General features: G+C 42.1%; 1 protein-coding gene across 1 annotated transcript in view; it reads right to left on the minus strand.

Annotated features, from left to right (window-relative positions):
* Nucleotides 1-13,327, minus strand: part of LOC311233356 (tropomodulin-3-like) — a gene marked incomplete at both ends in the record, with an annotated part of 79,325 nt that extends 65,998 nt beyond the window's left edge. The window contains 2 exons of the mRNA XM_084320331.1: nucleotides 10,852-11,008; nucleotides 13,202-13,327. Of these exons, the coding sequence (XP_084176457.1) occupies nucleotides 10,852-11,008; nucleotides 13,202-13,327 (283 nt within the window). The remainder of the gene's footprint in view (nucleotides 1-10,851; nucleotides 11,009-13,201) is intronic.
* Nucleotides 13,328-19,925: the final 6,598 nt, after the last annotated feature.

The raw sequence follows: 19,925 nt of genomic DNA on the forward strand, positions 1-19,925 counted from the left end.
ATATCTCGTTGAAAGCCACTCATGAGATTTCTCGGATTTTTTATTTTTCTTTTTTAGATCTGAAATCATATTGCATCACGCGAGCCTACCCTAGTCTACCCGAGAGCCGCCGGCGATCAGATGTGGAAAAAAGCGCCCCCTATCGTCTCCCAGATGACATAAGGGATTTTGGAATGGACTCAATGAAAATGGATGGGGGAAAAAATCCTGTACTCCACATTTTCCAGTCCACTGATGCAGCCGGGGTTATCAGAGTTCATTCTGGAGCCTCTGAGCCCCGCGGAATCATGTGTTCTACTGTACACACGTTGGATCTATACACTTATCGATTTTTTTGAATGGTGATCAGGAATTGGAATATACCAGTTGGATACCATCTGATGTCAGGTAAGGAATCTATGTTATCAGTGTTAGGATAATCAGACTAATTTTGATGAAGATATAAGCTGTTTTGTGTAATGTCTATCGGTTTCACTGTAAAAATCCAAGATGAAATGAACACGGCGATTATCCGTGCGCGGCTCAAATGGGAGTGCGTGTACGTATAATATTGATCATCTAGCGTTTATTTGAAAACGATTCATAAATAGGCCGACAAATATCAACGTTCTGGAATATTCCAGTAAAAGACGATTATCACAGAATGGCCCAGAATGGACTGTTTTTTACCTCAAAACGGGTGCTTTTCAAAATGCTCTCAAACGGAAATGAAGCGATAAAAAACCAATCTGCCTTGACAGCACTGACTGGAAAATGATTCTTTGATAAACGACGGGCAGATTAGACACATAGCCATAATTTAAAACATAGATTAGGCGATATTAACGATAACATTAAAGTGGATGGTGGCATTCAAGCGCTAACTCTGGCGCCACCTGGTGGCACTGAAAGTGTTAAATAAAATGCATTATTATTATCACCACCAGGCCACCAGCTACCAGCCACCACCACCAGGCCAGCCCCAGGCTACCAGCCACGACCACCAGGCCAGACCCAGGCTACCAGCTACCAGCCACCAAAATCAAGCCAGCCCCAGGCTACCAGCTACCAGCCACCACCACCACCACCACCAGGCCAGCCCCAGGCTACCAGCCACCACCATCAGGCCAGCCCCAGGCTACCAGCCACGACCACCAGGCCAGACCCAGGCTACCAGCTACCAGCCACCAAAATCAAGCCAGCCCCAGGCTACCAGCTACCAGCCACCACCACCACCACCACCAGGCCAGCCCCAGGCTACCAGCCACCACCATCAGGCCAGCCCCAGGCTACCAGCCAACATTTTAATACAAGGAGAAGTGTGACGCTAGAAAGAGCTTTCAGTATCCCACCAAAGAGATTGCAGATGGACTGCAAAGGAGAAAACCCAGAGGAGGATCTGGTCTCTCAGGTAACATAGTTACTACAACAGAGGAGGATCTTGTCTCTCAGGTAACATAGTTACTACAACAGAGGAGGATCTTGTCTCTCAGGTAACATAGTTACTACAACAGAGGAGGATCTTGTCTCTCAGGTAACATAGTTACTACAACAGAGGAGGATCTGGTATCTCAGGTAACAGAGTTACTACAACAGAGGAGGATCTGGTCTCTCAGGTAACAGAGTTACTACTAGAGTTGTTCCGATACCGATACCGGTATCGGAAATGCCGCCGATACTGCCTAAAATGCTAGTATCGGTATCGGCGAGTACACGTAAATTCTAGCCTCCGATCCCATGATGTAATTTATCTCCTGCCGAGTCCTGCGGAGAGTGAGGATTATAAAATGAACATGTTTTAAAGTGTGATGCTGTGTCATTTTAACAGCAGATACACTTTCTTAAATTCCATTGTCCCCGACAGTGCGGTGTGACGGGGAGCTCGGACGGGAATCGGGATTGATTGATTGAAAACTTTATTAACAGATTGCAGAATGGGTACAATACAGTACAGCTCAATACACACAATTGTTTAGGGGATGCAGACCAGAGAAAGACTTTCGTCTTATTTACATCAGGGTCCCCCATTTTGGGATGCGTTTGGCTGGTGTTATGATAGCATTAGCTGGAAAGATAGCTAGTTGGAACAACATCCGCTTTTAACGTTACATCAAATCAGATTATCGCCTGTCCTTTCTCCAGGACCTAACACTGTCCGTGACCGTCTATCAACAATAATGCACCCACGGTGAATTGTATTTAAGTTAAGTAGCTACGGACTAGCGTTAGCTGACTATTACTAACGTTATCTTAATGGCAATGCGGGAAGGCGAGCTAGGTCAGTTAGCTTAGCTTGATAACGTTACCGTGTCTAAAGTTGGTGCTATTCACATAATCCAGCAATAATGGCTGCAGACCTGCAAGCAAAGTACAGCAAGTGCCAAAGGATAAGAGTCTGAGGCGGAGTTTCAAAAGAGAATGTTGAATATTTATTTTGCATCAAAAATCACAACATGAACGTTCTATCTGCCACTAGCTTACAGACTGAATAGGGTATATCTGCAGAGCCACTGAGTAGCGAGTGCAACACCATTTAATGTCCGTGTGGATCATTGGAGTAGGGTATATCTGCAGTGCTGCAGCCCATACTCATTGATTAATGATACTAATACAAATCTATACAATCACCTGTTGTTGAATAAATACCATACGTTCTAGTTATTACTAAAAAAACAGTATATCAGTATCTATATATAAAAAAAAAAAAAGAAGTATAATTTATATATATATTTTTTTATTTTTTTTTATGCGCTGGTATCGGATAAATATCGGTATCGGCCGATACCCAAAGCTTAGGTATCGGAATCGGATCGGAAAGGGAAAAATGGTATCGGAACATCTCTAGTTACTACAACAGCACATAAATAGGCACTTCAGAATCTGAAGTTCAGATAATCTTTCGGCTCAGCTGACCGACAATAAATCAAAATGACACCCATTCACCATCGTAGCCTATAATAACAGCATTGCATTGGCCTATCAATCGGTTTTAATAAACAAACAGAAACAGTAGCATGTGCATCTTTTAGATCAATTAGGCCATTAGGCTGCCTCTAAATATAAAACGGAATTAAATAAGAATAGTTTGCTTCAATGAAAAAAAAAGTATTTTATATAAAAAACTATTAATATTTTTTTAAATGATATATAATAATAAAAAAATTCGACTCAGACATGAAAATCGAATGTGGAGACTGGCATCGACTATTTCAACATTTTAATATTCTAACTCATCCCTACAAGCTACCAGCAGTATCACACAGTCTCTCTTCCAAACAGTCTCAGAGAGCCACTGGCACGTCTCAAGCTACCAGCAGTATCACAGTCTCTCTTCCAAGGACAAACCTCACCTGCAACACCCACTATCCACTTTATGTGTCTAGGCAACAAGGACGCTACTAGCATGGCACATTTATAACTCTACTTCCCATGTGTGTGTGACACGGTATCTAGAAAGGGATTTATTAGCCTTCAAGGTCCATCAATTATCAATGGAAAAATGACAAGCCAGTTTGACTTTTTCTTCACTGTTATCTTTGTTACAAGGAGCATGAGCTGATAAGCAGCTGTGTCCATAGAGATGTATTATGTCAAGGTCAAGGTCAATTTTATTTATATAGCACATTTAAAACCAACCGAAGTTGTACCAAAGTGCTTCACAATATAACAGAGAAATACAATATAAAAACTGAGAAATACAAAAAATTACAAATACAGTATGTACACAAAATCAGAAGCTGCAATACATTAAAAACAATCACAACACGACCAGGGATATATGGCTTACTAAGCCTCAAAACGCCAAAGAGAATAGGTGAGTCTTTAGCTGAGCCTTAAAATGTTCTAGGGTCTGAGCAGATCTAATTTGTAGTGGAAGACTGTTCCACAATTTAGGGGCAGCCACTGCAAATGCTCGGTCACCTTTTGTTTTTTGCCTAGACCTTGGGACATCTAAAAGTAATTTGTTTGATGACCTCAGTGCTCTAACTGGGGAGCAATAATGGAGAAGTTCAGCTAGGTACTGAGGGGCCAGACCATTTAAGGCTTACAAACATCGCAATTTTAAAATCAAGCCTGAAACGAACAGGGAGCCAGTGCAGGGAAGCTAGCACTGGTCTGATGTGCTCACGCCTCTTAGTGCCAGTCAAGTAGGGGCGTCATAGGGAGAGCTGGTCGAGACCCACATATAGAGCATTACAGTAGTCCAGCCTTGACGATATCAACGCATGGATGACCCTCTCCAGGTCTTTGGGAGATAAGTAGGGCTTTATCTTTGCCAGAAGCCTAAGTTGAAAAAAGGAGCCTTTAACCACAGACCCAATCTGTTTATTAAATTTCAGATCACTGTCAAAAGTGACAAAGGCTTTTTATAGAATTTAGTTTTTTGGCATTGAGGGGCCCTAAAACACCAGCCGAGTTTCCCAAGTGGTCCAGATGCCCAAACACAATTACCTCCGTCTTGCCGTCATTAAGATTTAGGAAGTTTAGATCCATCCAAATCTTAAAGGATAACTCCACTATTTTGGGAAATTAGCTTATTTAACATCTTCCCTGGAGTTAGACAAGAAGATGCATACCTTTTTTGTCTCTGTGCGTGCATTTTAGCTTTGGGAATAGATGCTCCGTTAGCATAGCTTAGCTTCATCACTGGAAGTGAGGCAGGACAGTAGCCTTACAGTGCCTTACAGTGTATTGCAAGGTCTGACATTGACCAAACTTGATATGCATGACCTTGGTGGGCTCTAGGTCAACTCCTGAAAAGGGGGTCAATGTCAGACTTTGCAATCAAAAGTTAGGGGGCTAATAACCCTTGCCATAATTTCAGTGCGCCCCTAACTTTTGATTGCAAGGTCTGACATTGACCCCCTTTTCAGGAGTTGACCTAGAGCCCACCAAGGTCATGCATATCAAGTTTGGTCAATGTCAGACCTTGCAATACACTGTAAGGCACTGTAAGGCTACTGTCCTGCCTCACTTCCAGTGATGAAGCTAAGCTATGCTAACGGAGCATCTATTCCCAAAGCTAAAATGCACGCACAGAGACAAAAAAGGTATGCATCTTCTTGTCTAACTCCAGGGAAGATGTTAAATAAGCTAATTTCCCAAAATAGTGGAGTTATCCTTTAATGTCGGCAAGAGCGGCCAGCAGAGGTACTTTTAGAGGAAGGTAAATTTGGACATCGTCCGCGTAGTAGTGAAAGGAGACATTATGTTTGCGTAGAATAGAACCTAAGGGCAGCATGTATAAAGAAAATAACAAGGGACCCAGGATGGAACCTTGGGGAACACCACAGGAAAGAGGGGCCACATTTGAGGAGAATTCACCCAGATGTCCGTGGGTTAGGAATACCACAGCCACACACTCGCATCTTTTCCACAATGTTCTGCGACTGGACACATAACTACAACCAGCGTTTCCGTTAGAACATATTCGTGCCGGTCTGGGTGTCCTGCAAGATTTCTATCCCCGGACATATTCGAGAAATTCCGGTCAGCCTGGTTTTCCTTTTTACCCGCTGAATGCCACCATCGGCGCCAATGTTAACGTTAATATCGCCTAATCTATGTTTTAAATTATGGCTATGTGTCTAATCTGCCCATCGCATTATCAAAGACTATTTTCGAGTCAGTGCTGTCAAGGCTGTTTATCGCGTTGTTTCCGTTTCAGAGCATTTAGAAAAGCCCCCGTTTTCAGATAAAAAAACAGCTCATTCTGGAGCATTCTATGAAAATCGTCTTTTAGTGGAATATTCCACAACGTTGATATTCGTCGGCCTTTTTATGAATCGTTTTCAAATAAACGCTAGATGATCAATATTATACGTGCACGCAAGCACATTACGGCCGCGCGCGGATAATCGCCCCGTTGATTTCCTCTCGGACTTTTACATTGAAACCGAAAGAAGACATTTCACAAAACAGCTTATAACTTCATCAAACTTACTCTGATTATCCTAACACTGATAACATAGAGTCCTTACCTGACATCAGATGGTATCCAACTGGTATATTCCAATTCCTGATCACCATTCGAAAAAATCGATACGTGTATGGATCCAACGCGATACTGTAGAACTCCATGATCAGCGGGGATCTGAGGTTCCAGAATGAACTGTGTCACTGGTAACCCTGGCTGGATCAGTGAACTGGAAAATGTGGATATAATGTCGCACCTCAGCCAGGAGAATTAAACTTTCCACTCGGGCCTGAACGCTCGACATTTCTGTTTCTGTTTTCTTTCACCACGGCATCAGCGGTCTCTGTGACTTCAAGTTCAGAAGACTCATCTTCGTTGTCATTATTATTAGACCTGCTTGTGCTTGGTTTCATGAAATATTTGTTAAGCTTAGCTTGTTTGGCCATCTCTCTCTCTCGCTCGTATACCTGTTTGTCGTTATGGTGGCCAGACAGGCTCAAAAAAAGAAAGAAAAAAAGATTCACATCCGAGCGGCGCCATCCGCGCTTTATCAGCGTGAAGCAACATGTAATGATTGTTTCGTTCATCGCATAGGCTATTTAATTTGAGCCTATTTTAATACAATTCAAATAATAAAATTGTGCTTAGAGAAATTATTTTCACCAGACATTATGACCGGAGATATTTAAATATTCGGACTTCAACATATTTTGCCGGTCAAATACCGGTAATTACCGGCTAACGGAAACGCTGACTACAACATTGAAAGTGGGCAGGACCAAATAAGGTGAATAGGCCACATCTGTAGAGTAGATGAGAAGAAGATATACACACATGGATAAAGAGATCTAGCGCTAAGCTCAGCTCTACACTGACATTAGTAGTAAACAGTAAAATGACACAAAGAGAACCCAACACCTGGATGTTTAGAAGGAATTCCAGCTCAACCCTTCCTCCCGTTACCCCTTTTCCTCACTCCATCCCAGCACCCCCTCCCCCTTTTCCTCCCGTTAACCCTTTTCCTCACTCCATCCCAGCACCCCCCCCCCCCCCGCTGCTGTGTTGCATAAGAGCAGCATTAGTAATACCTGTAAAGACAACAATGCAGTAATTACAGCTGACTCACACACACATGTTAGTTTCCATCCCGAGACATTCATACAACAAACAGACACCGTTGAAACAAACACACAAACCGGAGATAGAGCTTCACTATAAACATTAATTATGGTAATGAGTGGGTTTGACTATATAATTATCAACACACAGCAGGCTGGACTGAACCCTCGTCAGCCAAGCTGTGCGTGGCATATTATAAGACATGTATGCTAAGCTCTCTTGCCAATGACCTTGACCATGGTAGAGACATTACAACTGACCCTGACCTGCCCTCTTTTCTTGATCCTCCGATCACAACTGTTGCTTCCCTCGCCCCCAGACAACTGGAAGCAACAGTTGCGATTGGAGGATCAAGAAAAGAGGACGGGGCTTGAGATAGGTCAATTAAAGTTGGTCCCACGGGTGTCTGTATGTGGCTGTCAATACTCCTAAGTAGGGATGGGTATCGTTAGGATTTTATCGATACTACTACTCTTATCGATACTGCTTAACGGTTCGGTACTTTATCGATACTCTTATCGGTTCTTTTTGGTTATTTTTTTGCAAGAAAAAAAGACAATTAATTAAGAACAGAATCAACATTGCTTTATTATTTATAAATACAACTTTATAAATAAGTATTATAAATAAATATAATTTCTTCAGCAACAGCAGCAGCAATGTTCTTTTATATAACTTTATAAATAAATATAATAAATGAATATAATTTCTTCAGCAACAGCAGCAACAATGTTTTAAATGTGTCTGACTCTGAATTATAGACTTTTTATAATAAACAACAAATGCAAAAGGCTAACAGAACTGTGACACTCGTTCACCCTATCCTCTGTCATCCTTCCTCTAGCTGCTAGGGTGAAAGGACTTTGGTTGGTGGAGGGAGGTAGAGGGAAGGATGTGTGGTGGCCCTGGGCTCACTGGCCTGGGACACATTGGTGGCTGACGCCTCAGCTTGACGATCTATAAAAAGTTTAGATTGTAGTATTTGTAGCTAAACAATTATTTTGTTTATTAGCCTATTTGTAATAATTCGTTATTAGCCTAGGAAACTCCGTATCTTGGCTTACCGGCGGCAGTGGACGTGGATGCAGATGGAACACTGCGCGCAAGGCAGTCGAATACGCGCATTTCTGCACACTAATATCATGTTTTGCCAACAGATGTTTTGATAAATTGCTCGTATTGCCACCCTTACTGGCAAATGTTTTGTTGCACTTGTGGCAACGTGCGTTGTATATCCATACTTTCTTTAGAACGCTTCGCTCTATCCGCCATCACGAGTCACGGTGCATGCAGACTCAGAGCTGTCCGTGTCTGTGTGCAGTGCGCTTCAGCACGGAGAACTTTCATTAAGGAGTACCCGTATGTAGCACTACTAGCGAGCGACTCGCGAGGAGTGTGTGTAATAATGACTCGCTGTGGCTCGCTTCTCGTGCAGAGACAGAGAGAGGATAGATCGTTTGCAACTTTTAAATAATAATAATAATAATAATAATAATAATAATAATAATTTCTCTAGAGTATCGATAGCAGTACCGAGGACGTCGGAGCTTATAAATACTCCGGTATTTTCTAATATAGTACCGGTTCCCGTTTAAAACCGGGGTCCGGGGGCATCCCTACTCCTAAGTGGTTAGGATGTAGAGAATAATTTCCCTACAGGGATTAATGAAGTTAAATTTGACTTAATATGGTACCTGACCAACTGCACAGGTCATCCAGGATTTAGCAGATTCTCTGTAATTAAACAATGCTTGCTTTGCAGGGTTTTTATATATAAAAGTGCACGGCTATAAAAGCTCCTTATGTACAAATGGGGACGAGGGGACATTTATGCACATGTACTGGGACTGCCCACCAGTTAAGATATTCTGGAAAGAAGTGACCCAGCAATTATCAAATCTCTTAACTCTGAATATACCTGTACACTAGGGCTGCAACGATTAGTCGACATAATCGACGACGTCGATTATAAAAAATCGTTGACGAGAAATTGTTGCGTCGATTAGTCATTACAAAAAAAAAAAAATTATTTAATTTTTTTTTTTTTTTTTTTTTTTTTGTGCACTACCTATCTTTGTGAGAGTGGCTTCTCAGGGTTCCAGACAACATCATAACATGATGATCCCATAGCAAATTTTGGACATTGAAAACATTGTTCCCCTGCAGGAGATGATGATCAGACTAGACACACAATACATTACACACGCACTCCTCTCACTCACACACAGCGATCAGAGTAAGACACACACATACACACTCCTCTCACTCACACACAGCGATCAGAGTAAGACACACACACATACACACTCCTCTCACTCACACACAGCGATCAGAGTAAGACACACACACATTCACACTCCTCTCTCTCACACACAGCGATCAGAGTAAGACACACACACATTCACACTCCTCTCACTCACACACAGCGATCAGAGTAAGACACACACACATACACAAATTACACAGTACACACCTCTCACTCACACAGCGATCAGAGTAAGACACACACAAATTACACAGTACACACACTCCTCTCACTCACACAGCGATCAGAGTAAGACACACACACATACACACACACACGGACTCCTCTCACACACAGCAAACAAAAGTTATTTAAAGTACACTTCCACTTTAATTTGTATTATTTAATTTATTTATCTTGTTATGAGTGATTGCTGTATTGTTCTTCAAATACATTTTCATTTAAAGTGGCTTAAAGATCCAAATTCAAATGTTTCATGAGTCATTATTTTAATTTGCTATGGGATCATCATGTTATGATGTTGTTGTTTGGTCCTGACAAGAGTCTCTCTGGGGTGATGGTAGACAAGCAACTCTGAGGTCATGCTCAATGTCCAATCTGTTCCTCTGCTCTGTCTTCAGCTGGACCAGAGCTGAGAAGCCACTTTCACAAAGATAGGTATTTAAAAAAAAAAAAAAAAATCCTTTTTTTTTTTTTTTTTTTTTACATTGGTTTTCGATTAGTCGACTGACTAATCGAAAAAATAATCGGCAGATTAGTCGACTACCAAATTAGTCATTAGTTGCAGCCCTACTGTACACCCCTCTGTATTACTGCTGAATGATGTTTTTGAGTGTGCAGTACCTCCACAGCTAAAGAGATTGGTTTTATCTGGTATCACAGTGGCTAAAAAGCTGATAGCATCACGATGGTTTCAACCGGAGAAAATGTGCCGGAAGGTCTGGATTCTTACATATCTCGATGTGATTTATCAAGAAATATCTACAGCAAGAATTTTGGGTCTCAATGAATCCAAAATGACAATGTGGTTAGAAGTGGTGGAGAGAATAAAAGCTAGCATATAATGGTAGTGTCTGGTTAGGAGCGAGTGATAATGGATGGATTATCCAATGGGGGGTCCGGAAGGGGGGGTACGAGCTAGAGCATATGTGTGTAGGGTATTAGATAGCAGGTATTAGGGGTATATCCTGTATAAGACATTTAACTAAATGGTGAGTTCATTGGATGTGCACTGTTAATTAATGCTTGTATATCTTATCTTGTGTTGTCATGTTTGTTTATGTGTTTGTTTAAAAAAGAATACAAAAAAGTGCACGGCTATAAATGCAAGTCATTTAAATGCAACCTACTTGTTGGCAAGAGCTTTTATTAGGCCATTAGTTGCTGACTGAATGAAGAAAGCATCCACACTCAGATCTACGCTATGCAACAATCGCTTTTTTTATTGCAAGCGTTCAGTCAGAGACCTTGTTCAAAGCAACGGATGCAAGAGGTTTTCATTTTGCAATCTCAAAAGGGACTGAATATAGTGTAATGTCTCAATCTTCCTAACACACATACACACACGCACCTCTCCTCTCCCCAGTGAAGGGCACTACATCCTCTCTGTCCTCGTGTTCCAGAGCTTCCTTCTCCAGGTAGCTGAGGAGTCGTTCCCTGTCGTAGGTCCCTGTGTCTTTCTTTACAGTCTGGTCCTTCTGACGCATGCCTGCTGGGAGGAATGCATTCTGGAGGAGACAGTTAAACAGCAGGACAGTTAGTTGGTCAAGAGATGTATATTCAGAGTATATACTAACTGTATAACTGTGTTAAATGGATACTTTAGGCGTTTACTAAATTTGTCAGAAAATGGGAGTGCTTTAAGTCCATGCAGAAACATATGGCACAATTTAAAAAGCAGCTAAAAAGAATACACATTAGAGAAATACAGAAATGAGTAATGAGGATAAACAAAGTTATGTTATATTGTGTTATGTAGTGCTGTACTATATTCACTGCTGTCAAGTGAATCAAGTTCTTTTTTATATAAGTAAAAGTATATTCTATATTGTAATATACTAAATTATGTTATATCTAGTCAAATTAATGGAAGAACAAATATAAATGTAAGGGGGTAGGGATCAATAAGCTTAGCTTCCCTCTACTCCTTTTTTGGACATGTCTGCTAACCAAACACATTGCTCTTGACCTTTTGTTTGTAATTCCTTTTTATTTTATTTTATTTTATTTTTAATGTTTTTTTTAATGTTTGTTTAATTTGTTGTTATGATTGTTTGGTTTGACGGAGCAAGATACCGTGATTTGTTTGGAGGAATATGGAGACGTACATGTTCAAAAATAAACTTTTCATTCATTCATTCATTCATAAACTTTTCATTCATTCATTCACAACCGGTGTGTTTTGAGATATCAAAAACAGTAGCATTTGTTAGTGATGGGGAACCAAAACACTCCCAAACATCCTCCCCGTTTACTATGCTACGAAAACCATTAGTAAGCCATTTGGAATGTGGGATCACTGAAGATATATATGTTTTGCGCTTGGTATTGTGTGGAGAGAGACAAAAGAAAAGAACAATGTGTTCCAACCACTGTTTGAGCATTTTCCTTCAGGGTTTGTGTGGTTACCCTGTTGGTCAGGTCACCCCTCTGTTTAAACGGAAAATAAATAAACCTCCAAGAGCCCAGGAGAGATTTCATTCTACTCCACTGCTCTGCTCACAAATAAACACACAAACACTTGGCAGCCTGTTGACGGGAGCCAAACTCTACCCCCCCCCCCCCCCCCATCTCCCTGGAACAGAGCTGTTCTCTGAGCCAGGGGCGTTGGAGGACCGGCTGCGGCGTCTTTGATGTTAAATGCTGATAAGAACAATATGTTGTCCGTTTTTCCTCAAGTATGATACCTGCCGTCTTATTAGTCTGCCTTTTATCTCTCCACATGACCACCAAATAACTTCCACCTTCAACCCTCTTTCTAACTCCTTCTGCCTCTCGCTCACCTTCAACCCTCTTTCTAACTCCTTCTGCCTCTCGCTCACCTTCAACCCTCTTTCTAACTCATCCTGCCTCTCGCTCAGCTTCAACCCTCTTTCTAACTCCTGCCTCTCGCTCAGCTTCAAACCTCTTTCTAACTCCTTCAACCCTCTTTCTAACTCCTTCTGCTTCCTTCAACCCTCTTTCTAACTCCTTCTGCCTCCTGCTCACCTTCAACCCTCTTTCTAACTCCTTCCGGCTCTTACTTACATTCAACCCTCTTTCTAACTCCTTCTGCCTCTCGCTCACCTTCAACCCTCTTTCTAACTCCTTCTGCCTCTTGCTCAGCTTCAACCCTCTTTCTAACTCCTTCAACCCTCTTTCTAACTCCTTCTGCCTCCTGCTCACCATGGCTAATGACGCCCACTAATGGCTATGATAGGGGAAACATTGGGGTGTGCTGTAAATCTGTTATAGGCTACTCTTTTTGACATTATCTTCAACAATCCTGATGCAGAAACAGAGATCTATCTATTTTGTTCAAAAGGAAGATAGATTTGTATTTATATAATGGGCTATATACAGTATATATATATATATATATATCTTCTAAATAATATTTTAAAAATAAATTGTGAAAACTGTGAGACTGATATTTCCTCAGACAATAATCGTACCATCAAAATCTCAAATCATGACATCCCTAGTCTGTGGCGACACTGATGGTTGTCTGAAAACAAATCTAGGGAAACACTGATAGCTGCCTATAAACCTTAGGGTTACAAAGCCTTCATATTGTGCAAGTCTTTCTGCTCGGACAAGCTGTTGGATTTAGCAAGCTACCGGTGGATCGATTTATAGTTCTGCGGTCATGAGTTGAAAAGTTTAAATCATATCACAAGACCCAAAAAGACCCGTGCCAGGCAGCTGTACCGAGCCTTTACCTCAGGGTCCATCTCCTCCAGGGCCGTCTCCAGCTGTTTGAGCTCCTCGGCAGACACCTGGTTAAGGATCTCATCCTCGTCGATTCTCTTGTACTTGTCCAGGTCCTTCTTGTAGGACAGTGCCATGGTCCCTGCTACAGCTAGCTCGCTACGTACTACTACAGCAACACGCAGAACAGAACGTCTACTGCTCCTCAGGATCCCAGCTTCAGAACCAGAGGCTACCTAGACAGAAGATGAGAAAAACTAATTTTGTTTAGCTGCATTTAAAACGTAATAAAAACATTAATCACACATTAAAAAAGGTAATGAGTGATTACAACAAGAGCACAATAGCGGTCTCTTAGTCAACATTAGACCTCTGGTCACCCACAGACCCTTCCACTGACTGTGACTGACACGAGCACATACACACACACACAAACACACATATTATAGTATGCTGTAGGCTGAAAATATCATTTATCAAATTATCAACTTAAAAAGAAAACAAAATCAAGACGGGAGTAGCCCGACTCCGATCTGATCAGAACTCACAAGAGTCATGGATAGTGGGGGACTATGAAGCATAGTAGATTAATAATACAGCGTAAAAACAACTGCTCTGATGAATGAAGGAGTCCTGATAAACACAGTGGAGAGAGAGAGGCTACACCCATAGCTTCTCCTCCCATGACATAGTCTGAATAACACACATGACCTCATGGTCCCCAGAGTCCCTGCACTATGACCTCCTACACAGTGTACCCTAACCCTAACTACCCCACCCAGATGAGATGCCCTCATTCCTCATCACTTACTCTTTTAGAACAGAGACCCTAACTACCCCACACAGATGAGATGCCCTCATTCCTCATCACTCAATCTTTTAGAACAGAGACCCTAACTACCCCACACAGATGAGATGGCCCTCATTCCTCATCACTCACTCTTTTAGAACAGAGACTTGCCTGAGAAGAAGCGCTGTTATTCCAACACGCTGCATTCTTCTAGGGATCCACCGATAGCGATAAGGAGCAGAGCAACATCACAACAGTGCTTCACAGCGTAAACAATAATAGGCATTCATAAATCATAATGTAGAGATTCAAGTGTCCCGCGGTCTCCGCGACGCATATGTGCTCATTACGCACCTCCTTTTCATGCAGGCTCTCCGCTAATCTATCTCGTTACTCTGGTTTCAATTTTTTTTACTTTGGCTTTAACACACTTGCAATTAACTTCACTGCTCTTCAGTGGGCTGTTACTTGGGAGTTCACTTTCCCGACAGCAACACATCACAACAAGTGCTCCAACCCTAACGCACGCCTCAAGCATCTTCTGCCTCAAGCACAATACAGTAGCACAGTACAGTAGTAAATCCACTGCTCACTCTAGAGTCCGCTTTTCTCACTATCTCCCAACTATTATGCCTATGGGGCTAATCATAATCATCCACTCTGTGAAAGTTGAGTGGATGCCATTACAAGGGAGGTTCAGGAAATCAGGTCTAGTATTAAATGTACTCAAAAGGATGTAGATGATATGAAAACTCAAAATGTGAAACAGTCTGTATATTGTAAGTCTATGCAAGCCGACATCTTGAAAAATAGTGACGGCCTATCAGCCGTCATTGACAAAATGGAATATGCAGAAGGACAATCGAGAAGGAGCAACTTGGTTCTTGACGGCATGATCCGGTGAGGAGCCTGGGGAGACCTGGGCGCAAACCGAGGAAAAGCCTTAAGGTGAAGGACGTTTCTTGTGGACAAGCTCAAGCTTCAACGAGGCATTGAGATTGAGCGAGCTGACTGGGAAGCCAGCCGCTCACAACACCAGACCCAGACCCATAGCGGTGAAGTTCTTGAGGTTCAAGGACAGATCAGAGGTTTTGGAGAGAGCCAAAAATCTAAGAGGGACGAACATCTACATTAATGAAGATTACACTGACGCAGTCAGAATGAAAAGGAAAGAGCTACTCCCTAAATTGAGGGAAGCCCGGGAGAGGGGTCAGATTGCCTTTCTGAGGCATGACAAGCTGAGACAACTGCAATGTATAGAGCCATAACATATTGGAATAGGATCCCATTACATATCATACATACGGAAAACAAGGACAGTTTAAAAAATAAACTAAAAGGAGCCATAATCCGGAAGGAAATCAATATGTCATGCATGAGTGTAGCTGCAGCCATGTTATCCAAACTTCTTGTGTACTTTGTTTTGTTTTAAAAGGTATGGTGAAATGGATTCACCTATGACATTTTTTTTTTTATTATTATTATTGATTATGTATGTGATATATGACTGATTTATACTGAATGTTTCATATTTGTGTGTATATCTGTGCGGACCCCAGGAAGAATAGTCAACACGTTGGTGATGACTAATGGGGATCTTAATAAACATAAACTTGGCAATAAACACCTTTCTGATTCTGATGGTTGCTGGCTTGGTAGTGGTGGCTTGTTGCTTGAGGCACAGCAACGCCAACTAACTGTGAGACGGGTGCTGGAGGGGCCTCAGTCTGTAACTAACTGAGAGACTGGTGCTGGAGGGGCCTCAGTCTGTACCAACTAACTGTGAGACTGGTGCTGGAGGGGCCTCAGTCTGTATTGTTTCCTTTTTTATTTACCCAGTAGCTGCTGCTAGCTGGAGTCTTGTGAGCCTGGTCTGTAGGTGAAGGTCGTAAGTCCTGCCTGTCTTGTGCTCCTGTTACCTCCTCCCCTCCTCTTCATCTCTTTCTATCTATCTGGACACTTTGTAGTAATCTATGTGTACTTTGCATCACTTCATAACGGGTGTCTGTGTAGACACTGACAGAGAGAGAGAAATGTTATTGTGAAAGAATTCATTTGAAATGTTTTTATAAATACGCTGTTGCATAATGTCCATTTTGTTATTTATTAACTAAGAATGAGTTTTGATAATGGATGATTTATACATGGGGTTGAGCTGAAGAGTATCTTTCTATGTGGCTTAGTTCTGGAGTTATGGTTATTTTAATTGAAAACCTTTATTTATCCCCGAGGGGAGATTCAGATGTCCTTTACAACAGCATAAACAGTATAACAGCAATTTTAAAACAGCAATAAAAAAACAGTTTATACATAACATACATAACATAAACATACACTTATTAGTATGTGTTAAAAGTGTTAAAAACAAGATGGACAAGTACACAGGGATAAAAAGAGCTAAAATAAGACTAAAAAAAAACTTGTTGTTAACTAATTAAATTAATTTGTTACAGTCCACAAATCAGCTACTCCAGTCCACGGCAGTTAGCCCGTCCTGGGCCCTGCTTGGTTGTGGAGCCTGATTGCCACCGGCACAAAGGACTGCCCGAAGCACTTTGTGGTATGTCGGGGGGGGGGGGGTGAGTCTGTGGCTAAAGGTGGACCGCATTGCGGTCAGCACATCATAGAGGGGGTGGCAAAAAATTTGATGCATTTTTTTTCTTTAAGCCATTTTGAAGGGACGGTTTATGAACTCAATTGACAATGAGAATGGACAGATAGTTATAATGTATAGATTTAGCTGTACAAAAAGACACCGGTCTGTTTACAAAAGCTGGTCCTCAACCACTATATTAGACGCATCCCAGCGGTCGCCAATGTGTTAAAATGTAAACAAATAAAATAAAATAAACTTCCGGGGGGCATGGCACCGGACCCCCTTTAGAGGCACAGCAGCACCGCTGCTGAATTTTCTTTCAGGGGAAACACTGCAGTTAGTTAACTGACCATGGAGATGGTAAAGTACTACAAATGAAAACAAAACATTTGGCATTTTCTACAATGAAGCTGGGATTGTACAACGTCAAGACTCCTTTCGAGTGGCGCTGCTGCGAGGAAGGAGCAATAAGAGGGAAACAATGTGAACATAATTGTACTTACAGATGTTGTGGTGTCCACAGTCTGATCTCTGTTTCCGCAAGAACGACGTTTTGATCCAATGTTTTAGTAGAAAGTCTTGGTCCAGTCGAGTTCTGCCACAAAGAGAGCTCACAGTAAACACAAAGAGAGCTCACAGTAAACACAAAGACAGCTCACAGTAAACACAAATCGTGTGTCGAGTCATCAGGAACATAGATATCTATGATCAGGAAGATTATGTGGAGTGTATCGAGTCTCGTGTTGATGACGTATATGCAGACGTTGGAAGGCTAGCGCGCCGTACCACGTGACTGGAAATCTGGCGAGATATAAGAGTAGGGTATATCTGCAGAGCCGCAAGCCCAACGTCTGGGCGGGGCGCGTGTTGTTTTTTTTTTTTTTTTTTTTTAACTTTGACCAGTCAGCTGGTTCTTTCTAGCGTTTATCGCTTTTTCGTCGCATTCATACTTGGTCAAGTTCGACCGACAGAAGCAGGCTGAAAGGGTTCAGATGGGGGGAAAGACACTCTGGGAAAGGCACGGCTGCCGTCCGGGATTCGAACGCGCTCAGCCCCAGATCCGCGCGAGCGCGGTTGTCCACGGCGCTGAAATAGCACTCGCGGTACGTGGTGAGCTACTGGAGCTCCCCCCGCGCGTGTTGCTTTTTAACAGCGGAGGAGTGCAAGAATGTGACAATTTGACCATGTGACCGCGGCAGCGCGAGAGAGCGGCAATGCGGAAATAGGCTGTCTATTGCCATTCTCTAAGACAAACGCTAACCTTAACCAGCTTCTTAACAGCACCTAAACTTAACCGTTCTAACCTTAACCAACTCCGAAACAATGCCTAACCTTAACCTTAACCTTAACCATGCCTAACCTTAACCTTAACCATAGAAAGAATATTGCCATTCTCTAAGACAAACTCTAACCTTAACCAGCTCCTTAACAGCGCCTAAACTTAACCGTTCTAACCTTAACCAACTCCGAAACAATGCCTAACCTTAACCTTAACCATGCCTAACCTTAACCTTAACCATAGAAAGAATATTGCCATTCTCTAAGACAAACTCTAACCTTAACCAGCTCCTTAACAGCGCCTAAACTTAACCGTTCTAACCTTAACCAACTCCGAAACAATGCCTAACCTTAACCTTAACCTTAACCATGCCTAACCTTAACCGGCGAAAGAATACACGTTAAAAAAAAAATTTGATGGGATTCAAACTTGTCAACAACGGACCGCAGGACCGCTGCGCTGCCAGGTGAGCTGAGCTTCGAATGAAAATCATGGCGGATTAGGGCGGTTACATAATGCTGCAAGCTCTGCCGCTCTGCGGTTGCCGCGCCTGCCGCGGGGCGTGTCGCAGCCAATCAGGGAAAACGCGGAAGCAACGGCAGCACTGCTCCGCTGTTAATAAGCAATAGGCGGGCGGCGCTTCGGGGCTTGTACTCTGTTTGACTGTGCGTGGGCGGGGCTTGTACCTTGTGTTGCACTACTGCGCATGCGGATGAGGGCGGGGGGGGGCTCTTACTAATAATAACTAATTCCTTGGTCAATAGAAGTGTCTGATACTTTCTGAATATGATTTGGGAACATCAAATGGGCAGGGTTATAATAGAAGAAAGACAGTGTAAACAATATAATTAACTCTGAATATAATAATGAGGAAAAAGAAACAGGATACACAACAAGGTGCATGAGATGAGGTTATATGTAGAACATGGTACAGTTACAGTAAGTGGGGAGTGCGTCATGGTACAGTTACAGTAAGTGGGGAGTGTAAACACTAAACAGTGATTCAACCCCCCTCAATGTACAGTTTCTGACAGCTGGGCTGTGTTGAACTTGTCAAATAACGTTATGTGAATAAACCGCGAAATAACATAACGTTATTAATGTACAGTTTCTGACAGCTGGCTGTGTTGTGAAATGTGCATAACGTTATGAATAAACCGCGAAGTCACGCGAAATAACGTTATACGCGAATCTGGTAGTACATTTCTTTTTATCTTCTTGATAATGATAACATTACATCCGCCTTTTACCGCGTGACGAGCTAAACCAATCAGAGAGGGGCTTCGCTCAACCAATCAGAGAGGGGTCTGCAGAAATGGAGCTCAACCAATCAGAGAGGGGTCTGCAGAAATGGAGCTACGAAAAGTAGAGACGCACGCTAGTTTCCCCCCGCCGCGGTATGAGCGTAGAAATAATGCGTGGACACTTTGAAATGGGTATCACAGTAGTAAGTCCTACTGTAGAACATATTATTAGCATGACATCTGAATGCGTGGACACTTTGAAATGGGTATCACAGTAGTAAGTCCTACTGTAGAACATGACATATTAGCATGACATCTGATTTATTAATGCCAATACTAAAGATTAGGGACAAACGCAATTGGCACAAGTGTAAATTATGGATTAGTCACTCAGTTTAAACATCAGATGTAGCTCACCTTGTTTGTCTGCTCCCTGTGGATCTTATGGTCACAAGTTCAAATCACTCTTGGTTCAAGTTTTTACATTTTTTTTACGTTTAATTAATTGATCCACTCTGGTTGGATGGTGTGTATGTATATGTATGTATTGTGCTGTATAATGACAATACATTTGAATCGAATCTCATTTTGAAATCGCTACCTGTTGAGTGGATCACCATGGTGCAATGCACCTCTGAAGCTGCAGGCTGCCACTGTCGTGTCCATTCTCGAAGACACTCTGATGTCACGAGACCGCCGCCATCTTGGTATGGTGGAAAACAAACGGATTTCTACGATCAAATGTATGCGTTCAGCGTTGAGCTCCATTTTTATAACATATTTTATCACATTCTTGTTCATTTCATAACCTTTTCATATAATTTGT

Source organism: Notolepis coatsorum, assembly GCF_963971535.1.
Source record: "Notolepis coatsorum genome assembly, chromosome: 8".
NCBI classification, from domain to species: domain Eukaryota; kingdom Metazoa; phylum Chordata; class Actinopteri; order Aulopiformes; family Paralepididae; genus Notolepis; species Notolepis coatsorum.